This window comes from Gastrolobium bilobum, unplaced genomic scaffold (genome assembly GCF_033153095.1).
Source record: "Gastrolobium bilobum isolate Gb01-03AN ecotype WA unplaced genomic scaffold, APGP_CSIRO_Gbil_v1 utg14059, whole genome shotgun sequence".
In the NCBI taxonomy this organism is placed as follows: Eukaryota; Viridiplantae; Streptophyta; class Magnoliopsida; order Fabales; family Fabaceae; genus Gastrolobium; species Gastrolobium bilobum.
This window is the reverse complement of record NW_026897249.1, coordinates 291108-304539: the sequence shown is the minus strand read 5'-3', so window position 1 is coordinate 304539 and position 13432 is coordinate 291108. Positions and strand designations below refer to the sequence as shown.

Here is a 13432-nt window from a genome sequence, read left to right as displayed (position 1 = left end):
TGAGAATATAAATATTTTTTAATTACATTTTAAATAATAATAAAATATTAATTTATATCTTTTTCTCTTATAAAATAATAGGAAAAGTATCCATGCTTTTGAAGGATGTAACACTACATCATTTTAAATAAAACGCAGCGTTTCAAAAATCAGTTCATTTCTTTGTTCCAAATGCCCTTTTCTCTCTGCACATCTTTTCCCTCAAAACTCAGATAGGACTTCATCACATATTCAAATTGATATATAACTCATTAGGTGGAACACAAAATAAGATTTTCTGCACATTTGCAGAACTAACAAACCCTTTCACTTTGCCAACATTTCATTTCTATTTCGATGATAATGATTACAAGAGTCAAATTGATCTTCTCACAAAACGTGGACAATAGGTTTTGCTTCTCCTATCAACCATCCCTAATCCCCCTTTCCGCTTAAATGTGAAGAGTGTGTATCATTATTGAAGCATCACTCCTTTAAACCATTTCATTAGAATTACCAGAGTTATATACTATCAGCAAAAATACTATTTGCTCGAGTTTGATTACCTCCTTTATATTGCTTTGGTTTATTTTAGTACAATTATTGTCTTGGGGACATTTTCTTTTGACTTATATACTATTGGTTCCTACACCATGGCTCCATAATCGATTGAGTTCCAGCAACTATTGGTTCCTCAACAAAGGATATTTTCATGGTTGATAGGATCAATGTACTACTTTACAAAAAAAATCCCCTGAAAAATCTTCTACAAAATGGGGATCACTATTAATTTATAGGATCAATGTATTAATTTATAGACAAAAGTGATCCTACAAAAAATATCCCATCCAAAAATCTTATACAAAATGGGGATCACTATTAATTTATAGGATCACTACTAATTTATAGACAAAACTACATTACAAAAAATATCCCATCCAAAAATCTTCTACAAAAAATGTCACCAACCTGACAAATAGTTATCTTTGTACCTGAAAAATCACAATAAGTAAAAATATAAGCAGCTTTGAACTCATAATTTGAAATTAGAATATCTAAAAACTGTTCGTAATAAATTGGTGCTTACCAAAATACAATAGCTAATATATGTGCAATAAAACTACTCCTTTTGCTTCTCTCTTGCAATATCCATCTACAAATGAATTAGAATAAACTCATTATCAAGTTTAAGATTGAAAACACATCTATAAAGAAATACCTTGCGCTTCTCACAACTGGTTTTATTGTGACCCTTTCCTCCACAATAACTACAAGTCTTATGTTGTTTTGAAATCAACTCAATGCTTGATTTCAATCGTGAAGCAACCTTTGGACGCCCTTTAGTTTTGACTGGATGCATGGGATCACGCACATAGTTAATGAGTGAAACTTGTGAAAGAATTTCGGGAGTTAGTGAAGGAACAACTTGGGGAATTGCTTCATCTTCAATTATATTTCTCTTTCTTTCCAGTTGCTGTCTAATAAAGTCAGCAAGAAAATCATCAAACTTTCTAATTTCAGACATACAATCTCTTGCTTCGGAAATAGCCATATTGCACTTGGAGTGAAGCGACCACAAGAACAATGCACTAACTTCCTTAGTGGGTGTATCAGCATGATCACCTACAAGATTTTCAACCTTATAGCTTGCATTCATGGTCCATCTAGACAAAATATATTTTTCAGGAAGGGTTTTTAATTTTTTCCTCCTCATAATATATAGAATATGTTTGCACAAAATTCCCATAGTCTGAAATTTTCCACAAGAACAATCAGCTGTGAAGGTTTCTGTCAAATGATAGTCAACAATTGCCCACCACTCTTTATCAACTTCGTGAGACCCCACCTTGTACCTAAAAGAAAAGGAGATCAAAGAAAACCATTTGAAATCTTTTGCATCAATTTAACATATACTCCTAATTGTACCTGATTAGATCTTCATTCATTAAAATCTTTTCATGCTCATAATGAAGAACAGCTTCCATCCACTCCTTTTTAAATATATTAAATATTTTTCTTGTGTAACGCTCACCAGCTATTGCTTCAATTTGATGAGTAGTCTCCAAAATTGCTTTTGTATTTCTAGTTTTAAAATCTTCATCTTCTTCAGCATCCCTCCTACTCTTAATTGCTTTGTCATATTGAGTAACAAAGTCATTTAACATTGTGTTGGAGTTGACGTATCCATCAAAAAAAGCATTGATGCTCTCACTTCGGCCACTTGTGGTCATTCCAGCCCAAAAAGTATCTTTCAAATATACCTTTGCCCAATGATGACGTGAAACATACATGTTAGCCAACCAAGTTCCTTCTTTAATATCATATTTAGTCTTCAATGATTCCCAGCTGCCTTCAAACTCATCAATGCTTCGACTTTTATACCATGCACGAAAGTCAACATCAAAACTCTCCTTAAATTGTGAGCGTAGTGCTTGAGTGTGTTCCATAACATGTTTTTTCATGTGCCACGCACAAAAACGATGTCGTGCTTTTGGAAATATTTTGGCAATTGCTTTTCCAATAGCTTTGTCTTGATCAGTGATAATAGCAATAGGAGACTTATCAAACATACATTCCAGAAATTGTTCAAACAACCATGTAAATGTTGCCTCTGTTTCATCTTCTAACAAAGCGGCTGCAAATAAAATTGATTGCCCATGGTGATTAACCCCAACGAAAGGGGCAAAGGGAAACTTGAACTTATTTGTTTGGTAAGTCACATCAAACACAAGAACATCACCAAATTGAACATATGCTGCTCTTGACCTACCATCCGCCCAGAATACGCTTCTTAATGTTCCATCTTCGGCTAAATGCATATCAAAATAAAAAGATCCATCAAGAACAGACTTCCTTTGAAAGTGTTTAATGATGCCTTGACATTCTCGCCCCACATTATTCTTTCGTTGGCTTGATATAATAGTGGAGATTTGCACTGGAGTAATATTAACTTCTTTGTCCATAGCATTCACCACCTTTGAGATTTTTGAAGAAGTTAAACCCTCCTCAGAAAGCATAGAAACAAGAGATTTAGTAAACTTTGAGCGTCGTAATTCATTCTGAGAAGAAAACTTCTTCACCTTTGATGGAGTGTTAATCAATGAATGATTGTGTGTATCATTGAACTTCTCCACTTTCCATACTCCATCCACCAACTTTATTTGTAACATCGCCAAACAATTAGTCCTTGTATCCCTTCGCCTTTTAACTACTTTATCATTCACTTTCTTGATGCCTTCTTTCGAACACACATACCTCCACCTATATATTTGCTGTGTTCTTGCACTCTTGTTAAAAAATTGCTTACGTATTCCAAACCCCTTACCTTTTGCATGATCATTATAAAAAACATAAGCTTCTTCTGATGTCCCAAAGACCCTACATAAAAAACTAGTCTCACTAAATTCATTGATATCATCTCCCACAATTTCAAGTACAACATTTTGCACATGATCACCATCTTCATCTTCCATAATTTCACACTCATCATCATCAACAAACTCATCAGTGTCTTTCTCCAAATCAACAACATCATCATAACGTGCTAAACTCCCACTCACGTCAATGTCTTCAATAGTTATTATTTGGGAGTGATCCATTATAACAAACTCATGATTGTCTTTCTCAATTGAATTTTGATGCACTGAAACACTCTAGTAATTCTAATGTGATGCCTTAATATCTTTTCAAACTTCTTAGACATTTGTAAAATCAGATAAAATTGATAGTTTTGCACACAACCTATATTCACAAGACCAAAAAATAAAACACCTTAGTTGAAATAAATCATATTTGATGTAGAGGATATCATCAGTAAAAGAATTATTTAATTAATGAGTCATATTTGATTAAAAAAAATATCACACCCATAGTTGAAATAATTGCACTTGGGTTTTGTTGATGTAATATGAAAACTAAAAACAAGCTCATGAAATAGTTGCAAACTTGAAAGCCATCAAAATATGTTAATACAGCAGCAAAGGGGAAACCATAGACACATATACAATTCTATTTCATTTGCCAAATTAAACATGGTGCGTTAATTGATTAATGAGAAGCTGAAAATAAAAAATAGAAAAAAACCATGCCAAAGCTGCAAAGTTTAATGCTATCAAAATAGGAGCTAAGGAAGACCCCCAAAAAAAAAAAAAATTAAATAGAGGGACAAAAATCAAACCTGTAAAAATTCAGACACCTCAACTTGCCTCACAACTCCTATATCCTCCATCAAGTATTTTCACAGCTCTAAAAATGGGGAAAAAAGAAGAAGAGAAAAAAAAAATTGGGAAGTAAGCACAATCAGATATACGCATAACATGAATCAAAGTCCAAAAAAGAAAGTCCGTCAAGTGTCATGAAATAGAAATAGGGTTTTTGATTTTACCTTTTCATCTATTGGTTGCATTGGTGGTATTTGCTAATCTTCTATTTTTGTGTTTCCTTTGCTTGATGTTTATCGCAGCATCTCTTTCCGCCTTCAAGATAAATCTGAATCGATGGTTTTATCAAAGTGTTTAGGTGAGAACGAAATCGAAGAAAAACCAACTATGAGAATGGAAAAGAGAATGAGGGAAAAACAAGTTTGAGGGGAAAGAATACCACTTGGTTGCAGAGAGATGAGAAGGGACAATACATTTGGAACAAAGAAATAAATTGATTTTTCAAACGAAACGCTGCGTTTTATTTAAAATGATGTAGTGTTACATCCTTCAAAAGCATAGATACTTTTCCCAAAATAATATAATTTTATGTCCTTTAAAAGTATAAATATTTTTTTCTTTCTTTATTTATAAGATATGCCATGATGTTCCATTTCCTTTAAGTGATGATGATGTTCATGTCATGTGCTCCAGGCTGATAAAGAATTATAATAGGATTCTGTTAAGTCGACTTTCTCAACACCACGCTCAACATGACTCTGTAGCAGAATAAATACAAAATATATGACTTTAAATTTAAGTTCTTGATACGACTCTTTAATTTTAAAATAGCGCACGTGATCATTAGATCACACACTTTTCGTCTATTCTACCAATAGGTGCATTTTTTATTTTTTTTGGAAAAAAAAAAAAAGTTGGCTCAAAATAGGTGCATTTTAAATTGTAATTTTAACATTGATCAAAATAAATATTATTATTTTTTCAAAGTTGGCTCAGTGATATGTTTAATTAAAGCTAACAAATTTGCTTGGGAAGAAAAATAAACAAATTAAGATATTATCACATTTAGAGTATTGAAATAGGAACCTCAAAAAAAAGAGTATTGAAATAGGTACGGCTTAAATACAAATATTTTATACTATTTATATAATCTTTTCACCAAAGTTTTCTCCAATTCTCTTGCTTTAGAAGAAGGTAGCATTGTAGTGACTGTTAATAAAATCGGATCGGGTTGGGTTGATTCCAGAATTGGTAAATCAGTAATATAATCGATCTGGTTGAAGTAACGGATCGGTTATGCATCAAAATCGGTGTGATCCGGTCTGATCTGACCTATTTTCATGAAAATCAGTGACTCAGACCCGGTTCCAAAAAAAAAAAATTCAAATTTTTTTTTTAAAAAAATTCATAATTGACATATTTGAATATTTTTTTACTTATTGACTTACATAAGTTATGTACCTACAATACTAATATTATCTCAATTATGTACTATGCAAATTTTTTGATTTGATTTATAATTAGATATGTCATTTTCTGAACCTAAAGCCTTCTATCACGATCATTATATTTTTGTTTGATCCTTTATTGGATAATAGTATGTGATTTATTATTTTTTATATTAAAATATTTGAAATTTTTATTATTTTTTAGATATTTAAGTATGTTTAAATTTTTTTAATATAAATTATAAAATTACATATAATTATCGAATCATGCGATTGAATCAATGACTCACTAATTAAATCAGTGATCTAATAATCCAGTTCTTCGACCGGATCAATAATCAGACCGATTTTAATAACATTGGTTGGATGGTAGAACACAGTTAATAAAAGGTCTATGAACGACTGTAAAAGAGAATCGGTTAGTCCCCACTAGTAGGGGTGTAAATGGGCTGGGCTGGGCTGGGCTTTGGCTTTCCTGGCCCAAGCCTACGTAAAAAAAAATTCATCCTATATGGCCTATTGGCCTATCAAAGGCTTTATTTGTAGGCTAAACCCGGCCTATTTTTAAAAATAAGAAAGCCCGACATGGCCTACAGGCCTTGTAGGCCTACTACCACTATAGATACTAAGCAAAGAAAATAATTGTATAGAGCAAAGAAAGTTTTATTCATGAATGCACTAGTACTTCTCATAAGAAAAAAATAACAAACAAGAAAGAGTCAACATAATACCCCAATTTTAGAATGTATATCATAGATGAATAGAGTCAAAGAAATGGAGAAAATAAGAAAAATACAATTATTGGGTGATGAAATAAACTCTCCAAGAGAATGTCATTTATCTAAAAATTAGGGTTGGTATTGGTACTTTGCCATGCCATATAAAATAAATATTATTTTATTATTTTATTTTTAATAAATTAAATAGATCAGCCAACAAGGCTTTGGGCCAGGCTTGACAAAATTGGCCTACGACCTATTTGTAAAAAAAAATTTCTTAAAAATCTAAGCCTACTCTACTTTTCTTAAAGGCCGGACCAAGTCAGACTTAATGTAGGCTGGGCTGGGCCAGCCTGACCTATTTACACCCCTACCCACTAGTTGAGCAAAAACGGCAGGAAAAGTGGCAATTAAGAGGTTTGAAACGTGTCAATGAAAGGTGGGTTGGGGCTGAAGTCTATGGGCCCCGTAATGCTTCCCTTCGTTGTGATGTGGTTAGTGGTACCAAAAAGCAAGGCCACATGATATTAAAGAAGTTAATTTGTGCAGGGCCCATATGAGTATCACGTTGTGAGGACCCAAAGTCCCTTTTCCTATCCTTTCCTTTTCCATTTTGTTTCTTTCTCTGTTGTCTGACTTAGTGTGCTCTTTTGTTTCTCTTTATATGTTGTTATTGCACTTTCGTGTGCTGTGTTAAATTACTTTATCTATTGATAACGCTGTCCATTGGGCATTGAATCGGTCATCTCCAACTCCGGGAAATGATATTGATTGGTGTCAAAGAACAAAAGCAATTTAGAGTTTGTTTAGGCATTTATTTTGGAAGGAGGTATTTGTGTTTGAGAATATTTACTTTAAAATGTGAGTAAAGTTACCAAAATAAAAAAGAGCATATTATGGCGTAAAATAACAACAAATGTCACTTGTGTCCAAAGTGGATCGGTGTGGACTACAGGATGAATTGAACCCAATAAGGGTTGAAAGAAAAATCAAATGGCCTACTATGGGCCACGATCTTTTTCAAAACGATAAGTTCACAAAATTGTTTTCATACACTTTCAAAACAAAAGTATTGGGTATTGCATTTGAAATTGTGGATATAAAAAATGGGTTCGTTTTTTATGCCGTTACTGTAGATAAATTATCTGCAGTAAACTTAATACGACGTCGTTTTGGAGCAGAAATCATGATGTTTTTGTAATTTTAATTTATTTCAGAGTTATAATAATCTTTATATTTATAATTTTTTAAGATTTCAATATCAAAACGACGTCGTTTTGGGAATAAATGCATATAACTAATCTACGGTAACTGCATAAACATTTTTCCCATAAAAAATCAATTTAACCCAAAAAGTGAGGGGGTGAGGCTACAATAATAATTTTATATATTTTTAACACCTAGCTTTTGTTGATGATTCTTTTTACACTTCCTCGCCTGTGATCACTCAAGTTCAAACCTATTTGCGTATGTAACATTGTAGTTTCTCTCACATTATTCCTACTGAATCTCTACATGTTCTTCCTCTTGCTAGGCTGGATGTGAAAGCTTTGAAGGTGTTCTTTCTTCTTCTCATCAGATTAAGAAAGTAGGTTTTACCCCTTGGTCAAAAAATGATAAATCGGGTTGATGGAAAATTGACACGGTAAATCAGGTTATAGTGTTCTACACTTCTACTCATGTCAATTTAACCGAAAAAACGGTAACACATTTTAGCCTAAAAGGTTAACAACAATTCAAGTTACAAAGTTTTCGTCTAACCAGTTTCATCAGTTTAACATCGTAAACACACTCAAGGGAAGGGAATGTGACCTTTAATTAAATTTTTTGTTAATGTCTGTCTCAGTATATATGATAAGAAATAAAAATAATATTTATTACTCTTTATTAAACTATTATAATTACTTTTTTTTTTTTTTTGGAGGTTACAAGGAATTGAACACAACACCCTACACTACACTAAATATTTGTATATTTCAATATAATAAAATTTTCACTTTTTATTTAATAGCCGAGTTAAATTTGAATTTTACTTAAATACGTCACACCTATATAAAATATTTTAACAATATAATTTTTATTTGCTCGAGGTGGTGACTGGTGAGTACCTAAGGTAGGGAAATATTTATTATGGTTCAGGACCACCCAATGATCTGATATTCCCTCTCACATCATTAATTTTTTCTTTTCCTTTTTACCCCTATTATTTTTTCTCTTTTCCAATTTTACCCCTCCATTTACACTAAGAGACACCTAAAAAATGGTGGTCCCGGACCACAATAAATAATCTCCTAAGGTAGGTGGTGGCACTTTACCAGCACTTGAGCTCCCATTGTTTTATGTATCAACAATCGAACCATGATTCAAATTATGTTTATTAAACTAATAAATTGTTAATCGAATTAACAAAATTCAAAAATCCAAAAAAATTCGCATATTTTAATTGGATTGGATCAATTTTTAATTTAGTTAGTGAAAACGATCCAATGTATAGAGGTGAAAAAGTGGAGAACAGTGACCAAAATGTCACTTTTCATCAAGTTTTTTATCTAAATGCCACGCGAACAGTGTTATTTTTCAATATACCATATGGGCAAGTTCGTTGAGCACTGTAGCGAACTCTGTTGCTGACGTGTCACATTTTTAGTGGACACCTTGGTTGCAATACATATTCCAACCAAGTTCGCTAGCGAACTTGGTACTTTTTTTTTTTTACTTGGTACTTGTTATCCACTAGAAACGTGACACGTCAGCAAACAGAGTTTGCTACAGTGCCCAGCGAACTTGCCCACGTGGCATATTGGAAAATAACACTGTTCGCGTGGCATTCAGGTAAAAAACTTGATGAAGAGTGGCATTTTGGTCGGTGTTCCATAAAGTGGGCAGCCTGACATCAACCCACCAAAAAACGAGTTAGCCCAATTTTAAGAGTGGGCCATATAACTTAGTTCATCTCACTGACCTGAACTTTTTTTACACTAACCCGCCCCGCTTTTGAAAGTGGGTGAGTGGGTTGGCTCGTTGGCCCGAGTCCGTTTTGTCAGCCCTAATTATGTATGTATTATTTTTGAAAAATAGTGACTTATAATCTTGTTATATTGTAGACTTGAAATCTTAGATGGTATTGATAGCAAACAATCTTGTTTTAATTTTTATTGTCTATTAATCTATTTTAACCTTTCATGAGTTTTAAGACTTGTTTTAGTTTGAAGACTTAAATTTTCAAGTGGTTTGTAACTTGGAATAACTTTATTTTGATATATAGCTAATGATTTGTATGGTTGAAATTTTAGACTTTTAGAAAAATCAAAAATTGATCCAATCCAAACCGAATAAAATTGATTGGATTGGATTGGATCAGATTTTAAAAAAATTCAAATCGAATAGATGATTAAATGATCAAATCAAAGAGATTGGATCATATAATTTTTGCTTCAAAACCGATCTAATCCAGACCGCGAACACTACTAGTTTTATGTAAAAAGAAAATAAAATAAAATTAAGGAGTTTTATTTACAAATACAATCTCTTGTATTTACTTGTTTAGAAAAATAGTGCAATTTTGAAATAAATTATCAATTTAAAAAAATATTATCAAAATAATGAATATTGTTTAAAATATAACCACTTTGATAATACATTTCAAAATAGTATTATTTCAGTAATTATTTCTCTCAAAAACACGGTCGAGTGCAGTAGTGCACACCTAACGTAAGAGACCATGTAAACCACAACAGTGGAACACTTTCCAGGACTTTGAGTTGACTTCCTCTCTCTCTAGTCTCTCTATTTTTCTTATCTTTAAATATACCTTGAAGCGTAGGTGGTAGCTGCAGTACACCACTTCAAAACAAAGCCATCCCTATCGCTGCCTCACGACCACCCCTGCTCTGTTTGGCTTACTTTAGCAACCCTCACCAACGTCCCATCAATGAACGTGAGAATTTTTTATACCCACTCCCTCCCAACTTTTATCTTTTTCATGACCCAACAATAATACATGATGAACTCAACCAAGCCATTTGCTACAACTACTCACTTCTTATTTTTGCTTTCTTTCCAATTCCATGCATGAGTCCTCATCAACTATATTATCTTTATGTTTTTTTTTTTTTTATCGTTTTTTTTCTATTTTTTGGGTACAATTTTTTTTTTTTTAGTACAAGTAGTCTTTGAAGTTCAAATTTTGAGATCTCGTGTCAAAATTTCACCCTGCCCTTGTCCTTTATTTTTATTTCCGTTTTAATATGGTAGTGAAGATTGATTTTGTTTTGCTCTATTACAGAAAGTAGTGCTAGAGGTTGAACTACATGATGACAAACATAAGAAAAAAGCCATGAAGGCAGTCTCTAGTCTTGCAGGTATGCAATTTCAATCTCTTTCCCCTTTCTCCTGTAATTTTCTTTGCTTTTTGATGCTTACGTAATCATGGAAAAATCAAAGAGAGAGAAAAAAAAAACATACTTCACATTACATGGGTAGAACCTTTATTTATTTTGGTCTTTAGTTCTAATAAACGTAACCATATAGTATTCAAGATTGAATGATTTAGGGGTGACATTTGCAGGGGTTGAGTCAGTGTCTCTGGAGATGAACGACCAGAAATTGACATTAACTGGAGACATAGATCCGGTGCTTGTAGTGGGCAAGCTGAGGAAGCTTTGTCATACTAAGATACTCTCTGTTGGACCAGCCAAGGAGGAGAAGAAAAAGGAACCTAAGAAAGTTGAGAAAAAGAAGCCAGAGGCCAACGAAAACGATCAAAATCAGAACTTGGTTGATATTGTGCAATTCTACGAAGCCCGTCATAATCATTACCATTACCCATGTTTGGAAGAGAATCCTAACTCCTGTGTCATCTGCTAATTAAGTTATAGATCATCGCGGAATTCAAAAGAAAATAAATGAAAAAAAAAAAACCATGGTTGTTGGATAGTTGTACTGCATTTGAGTCTCACCTTTTTTTTCCCCTTCTTATTTTGTTGTTGTTCTTGGTTTTTGTTTTGTTTCTTTTTTTTCCTTCTTATTTTGTTTTGTTTCTTTGTTGTTGTACCTTGTGGTGTAACCATTTTTTATATTATGTTGGTCTTACAGTATATTAACGTATAATGTATTCAAAACCTTGGTAGCTTTCACTTCCATAGAAATACCATTTGAGAGATTAATTTTATTTCTAATCATCTTTGTTTCTCAGACTAAATAAAAAAAATAATTAAGAACCTTATCATGCACCTTTAATATTAGATCATGTTACTTATAAAAAATAACTTTATTACACATGTCATAGAATTCTCATAATCATCATTTTATTTTATTTTTCCTTTTTATTAATAAATTTTAATTATTTGCATTCCCTTACATAAAGTTATGTACACAAAATTTATGTGGATTAATATTTTCCTTAATCTTACCGACAAAAAGAGGTCCAGACTTTATAATACTAATAAATACGGTTAAATATTGAAATATTAGAAAATTGAATTTGATCCATCTTAAAATTACAAACAATTTAAAACAGGATCCAACTTATCAATATATTTAAACATAAAAACTAAATACCAATTAAATTAAATTAAATAGTTATATTGAGTGATTACTTGGGCGTTATATGCGAGTACAAGACGAACAAAGTCTAATGGTCTCCTTCCTCTGAATATTCTAATCCCCGTCCTTTAATCATTTTCAAGTTTCTCTAATAAAAAAGACACTGGTTTCAAAGTGGAATCCAAACTCTCTTTTATGTCATTTAAAATATCAAACTCAGTTTAAAATTTTACATTATCATGGTAGCTTTTACAAGTCTTTCCATACAATCAAAGTCGCGTACAAAACAGCTTCTCCAAAGATCATGGTTAAATTAGGAGCAAGTAGTATGATATAGATGGTCAATACCGGCAACTTCTCAGTACGTACAAATTAAACAAAAGAGTGCACATGCATGAAAGCTTGCTCCGCATGTATAATAATTGTTTAGCCCATATGTAAGCAATTTGTTATGGACATAGAGAGGATCTATTCTGATCCGTAAGCATTACTTTATTTTTAACATAGTTTTTTCAGATTGTTCATTCACCAACCAGAGTGTCTCCATCATCTCATTTGCCTTTGAATATCAGATGCTGTTGACACTCCTTCATTAATAGGTGACAAGGGTCTGATTAGTTGGGATCTGTCTGGGTTTATGCTTTATTTAAATGCTTCAATTGAAAAGATTCCCACTAATCAATATGTTTAGCTGGTAACGAGATCTTGAAAGCCACTTAATGATTTTGACTATCTTGATAAATTATTAGTATCACATGGCTTTTAGCACAGAAACAAATGGTAATAATGAGGATAAAATACATTTAACCATGTTGATTATAATTTACTCACTCAATTTTTCAAACTTACCAAACTGTGTTCTCTATAGAGGTTTACGCAGAAGGGGTTAAGTTTATATTATTATGTACAATTTGACAAATATAAAGTTAAGTTATTGCGTTTTGAATTACAATTCCTTTTATATTTAACCTATATTGAGTGGTAGTTGGATGCACTTTACTCACTAATAATAATCTGTTCTTAAGCAGTGTACTAATTAGTGACCGGATAATTATTTACACTTTTGAAAGTTTTTCTTTCTTTCTTTGTGGTACTAGATAATTACATTAGTTTTTGTTTAATATAAATAAACTTTTTGCAAGTTTTATTTTATAGAAAAAAATTAATAATCAAATTATTATTATTTTAATAATAAATTTGATGTTATTAAATTTACAGGAATTCCGAAAAATTATATTCAAAAAAATTAATGTTAATTTCTAAAATAAAAATAGGTACATTATTTAAGATCTTAATTATTAGATTTTAATTATTATTTATAATACTAATCAGTATTTATGTGAAGGGAGAGAATAAAAAGCAAACAATTTGAGACTCAATTGCAAGTAGGTTGAGAATAATTCCCATGGGATCATTAATGCATGAATGTATTTTATTTTTTTCTATGCATTTGTTAAAAAGAAGAAGCACATTCGTATTTTGCGCAAGTTTCTTGAAGTACTGGGTACCAAGTTTCATCTTGAAAATTCAGGGTCTTGGAGAGCACTCCATTTCACAGAATTTTTCTATTTCCACCTCAGTG

At 32.0% G+C, this 13432-nt stretch overlaps 2 protein-coding genes across 2 annotated transcripts; one reads left to right on the top strand and one right to left on the bottom strand.

Annotated features, from left to right (window-relative positions):
* Nucleotides 1-1099: 1099 nt before the first annotated feature.
* Nucleotides 1100-3578, bottom strand: LOC133305203 (protein FAR1-RELATED SEQUENCE 5-like). Its single transcript, XM_061505337.1, has 3 exons — nt 1906-3578; nt 1199-1832; nt 1100-1132 (listed from the first exon to the last, which is right to left on the bottom strand). The coding sequence occupies exons 1-3, from the start codon at nt 3576-3578 to the stop codon at nt 1100-1102; spliced, it is 2340 nt and encodes a 779-aa protein (XP_061361321.1).
* A 3160-nt stretch (nt 3579-6738) lies between these two features.
* LOC133305202 (heavy metal-associated isoprenylated plant protein 12-like) lies at nt 6739-11271 on the top strand. The gene is made up of 4 exons (XM_061505336.1): nt 6739-6800; nt 7790-7862; nt 10592-10667; nt 10874-11271. The coding sequence occupies exons 1-4, from the start codon at nt 6739-6741 to the stop codon at nt 11170-11172; spliced, it is 510 nt and encodes a 169-aa protein (XP_061361320.1). The 3' UTR covers nt 11173-11271.
* Nucleotides 11272-13432: the final 2161 nt, after the last annotated feature.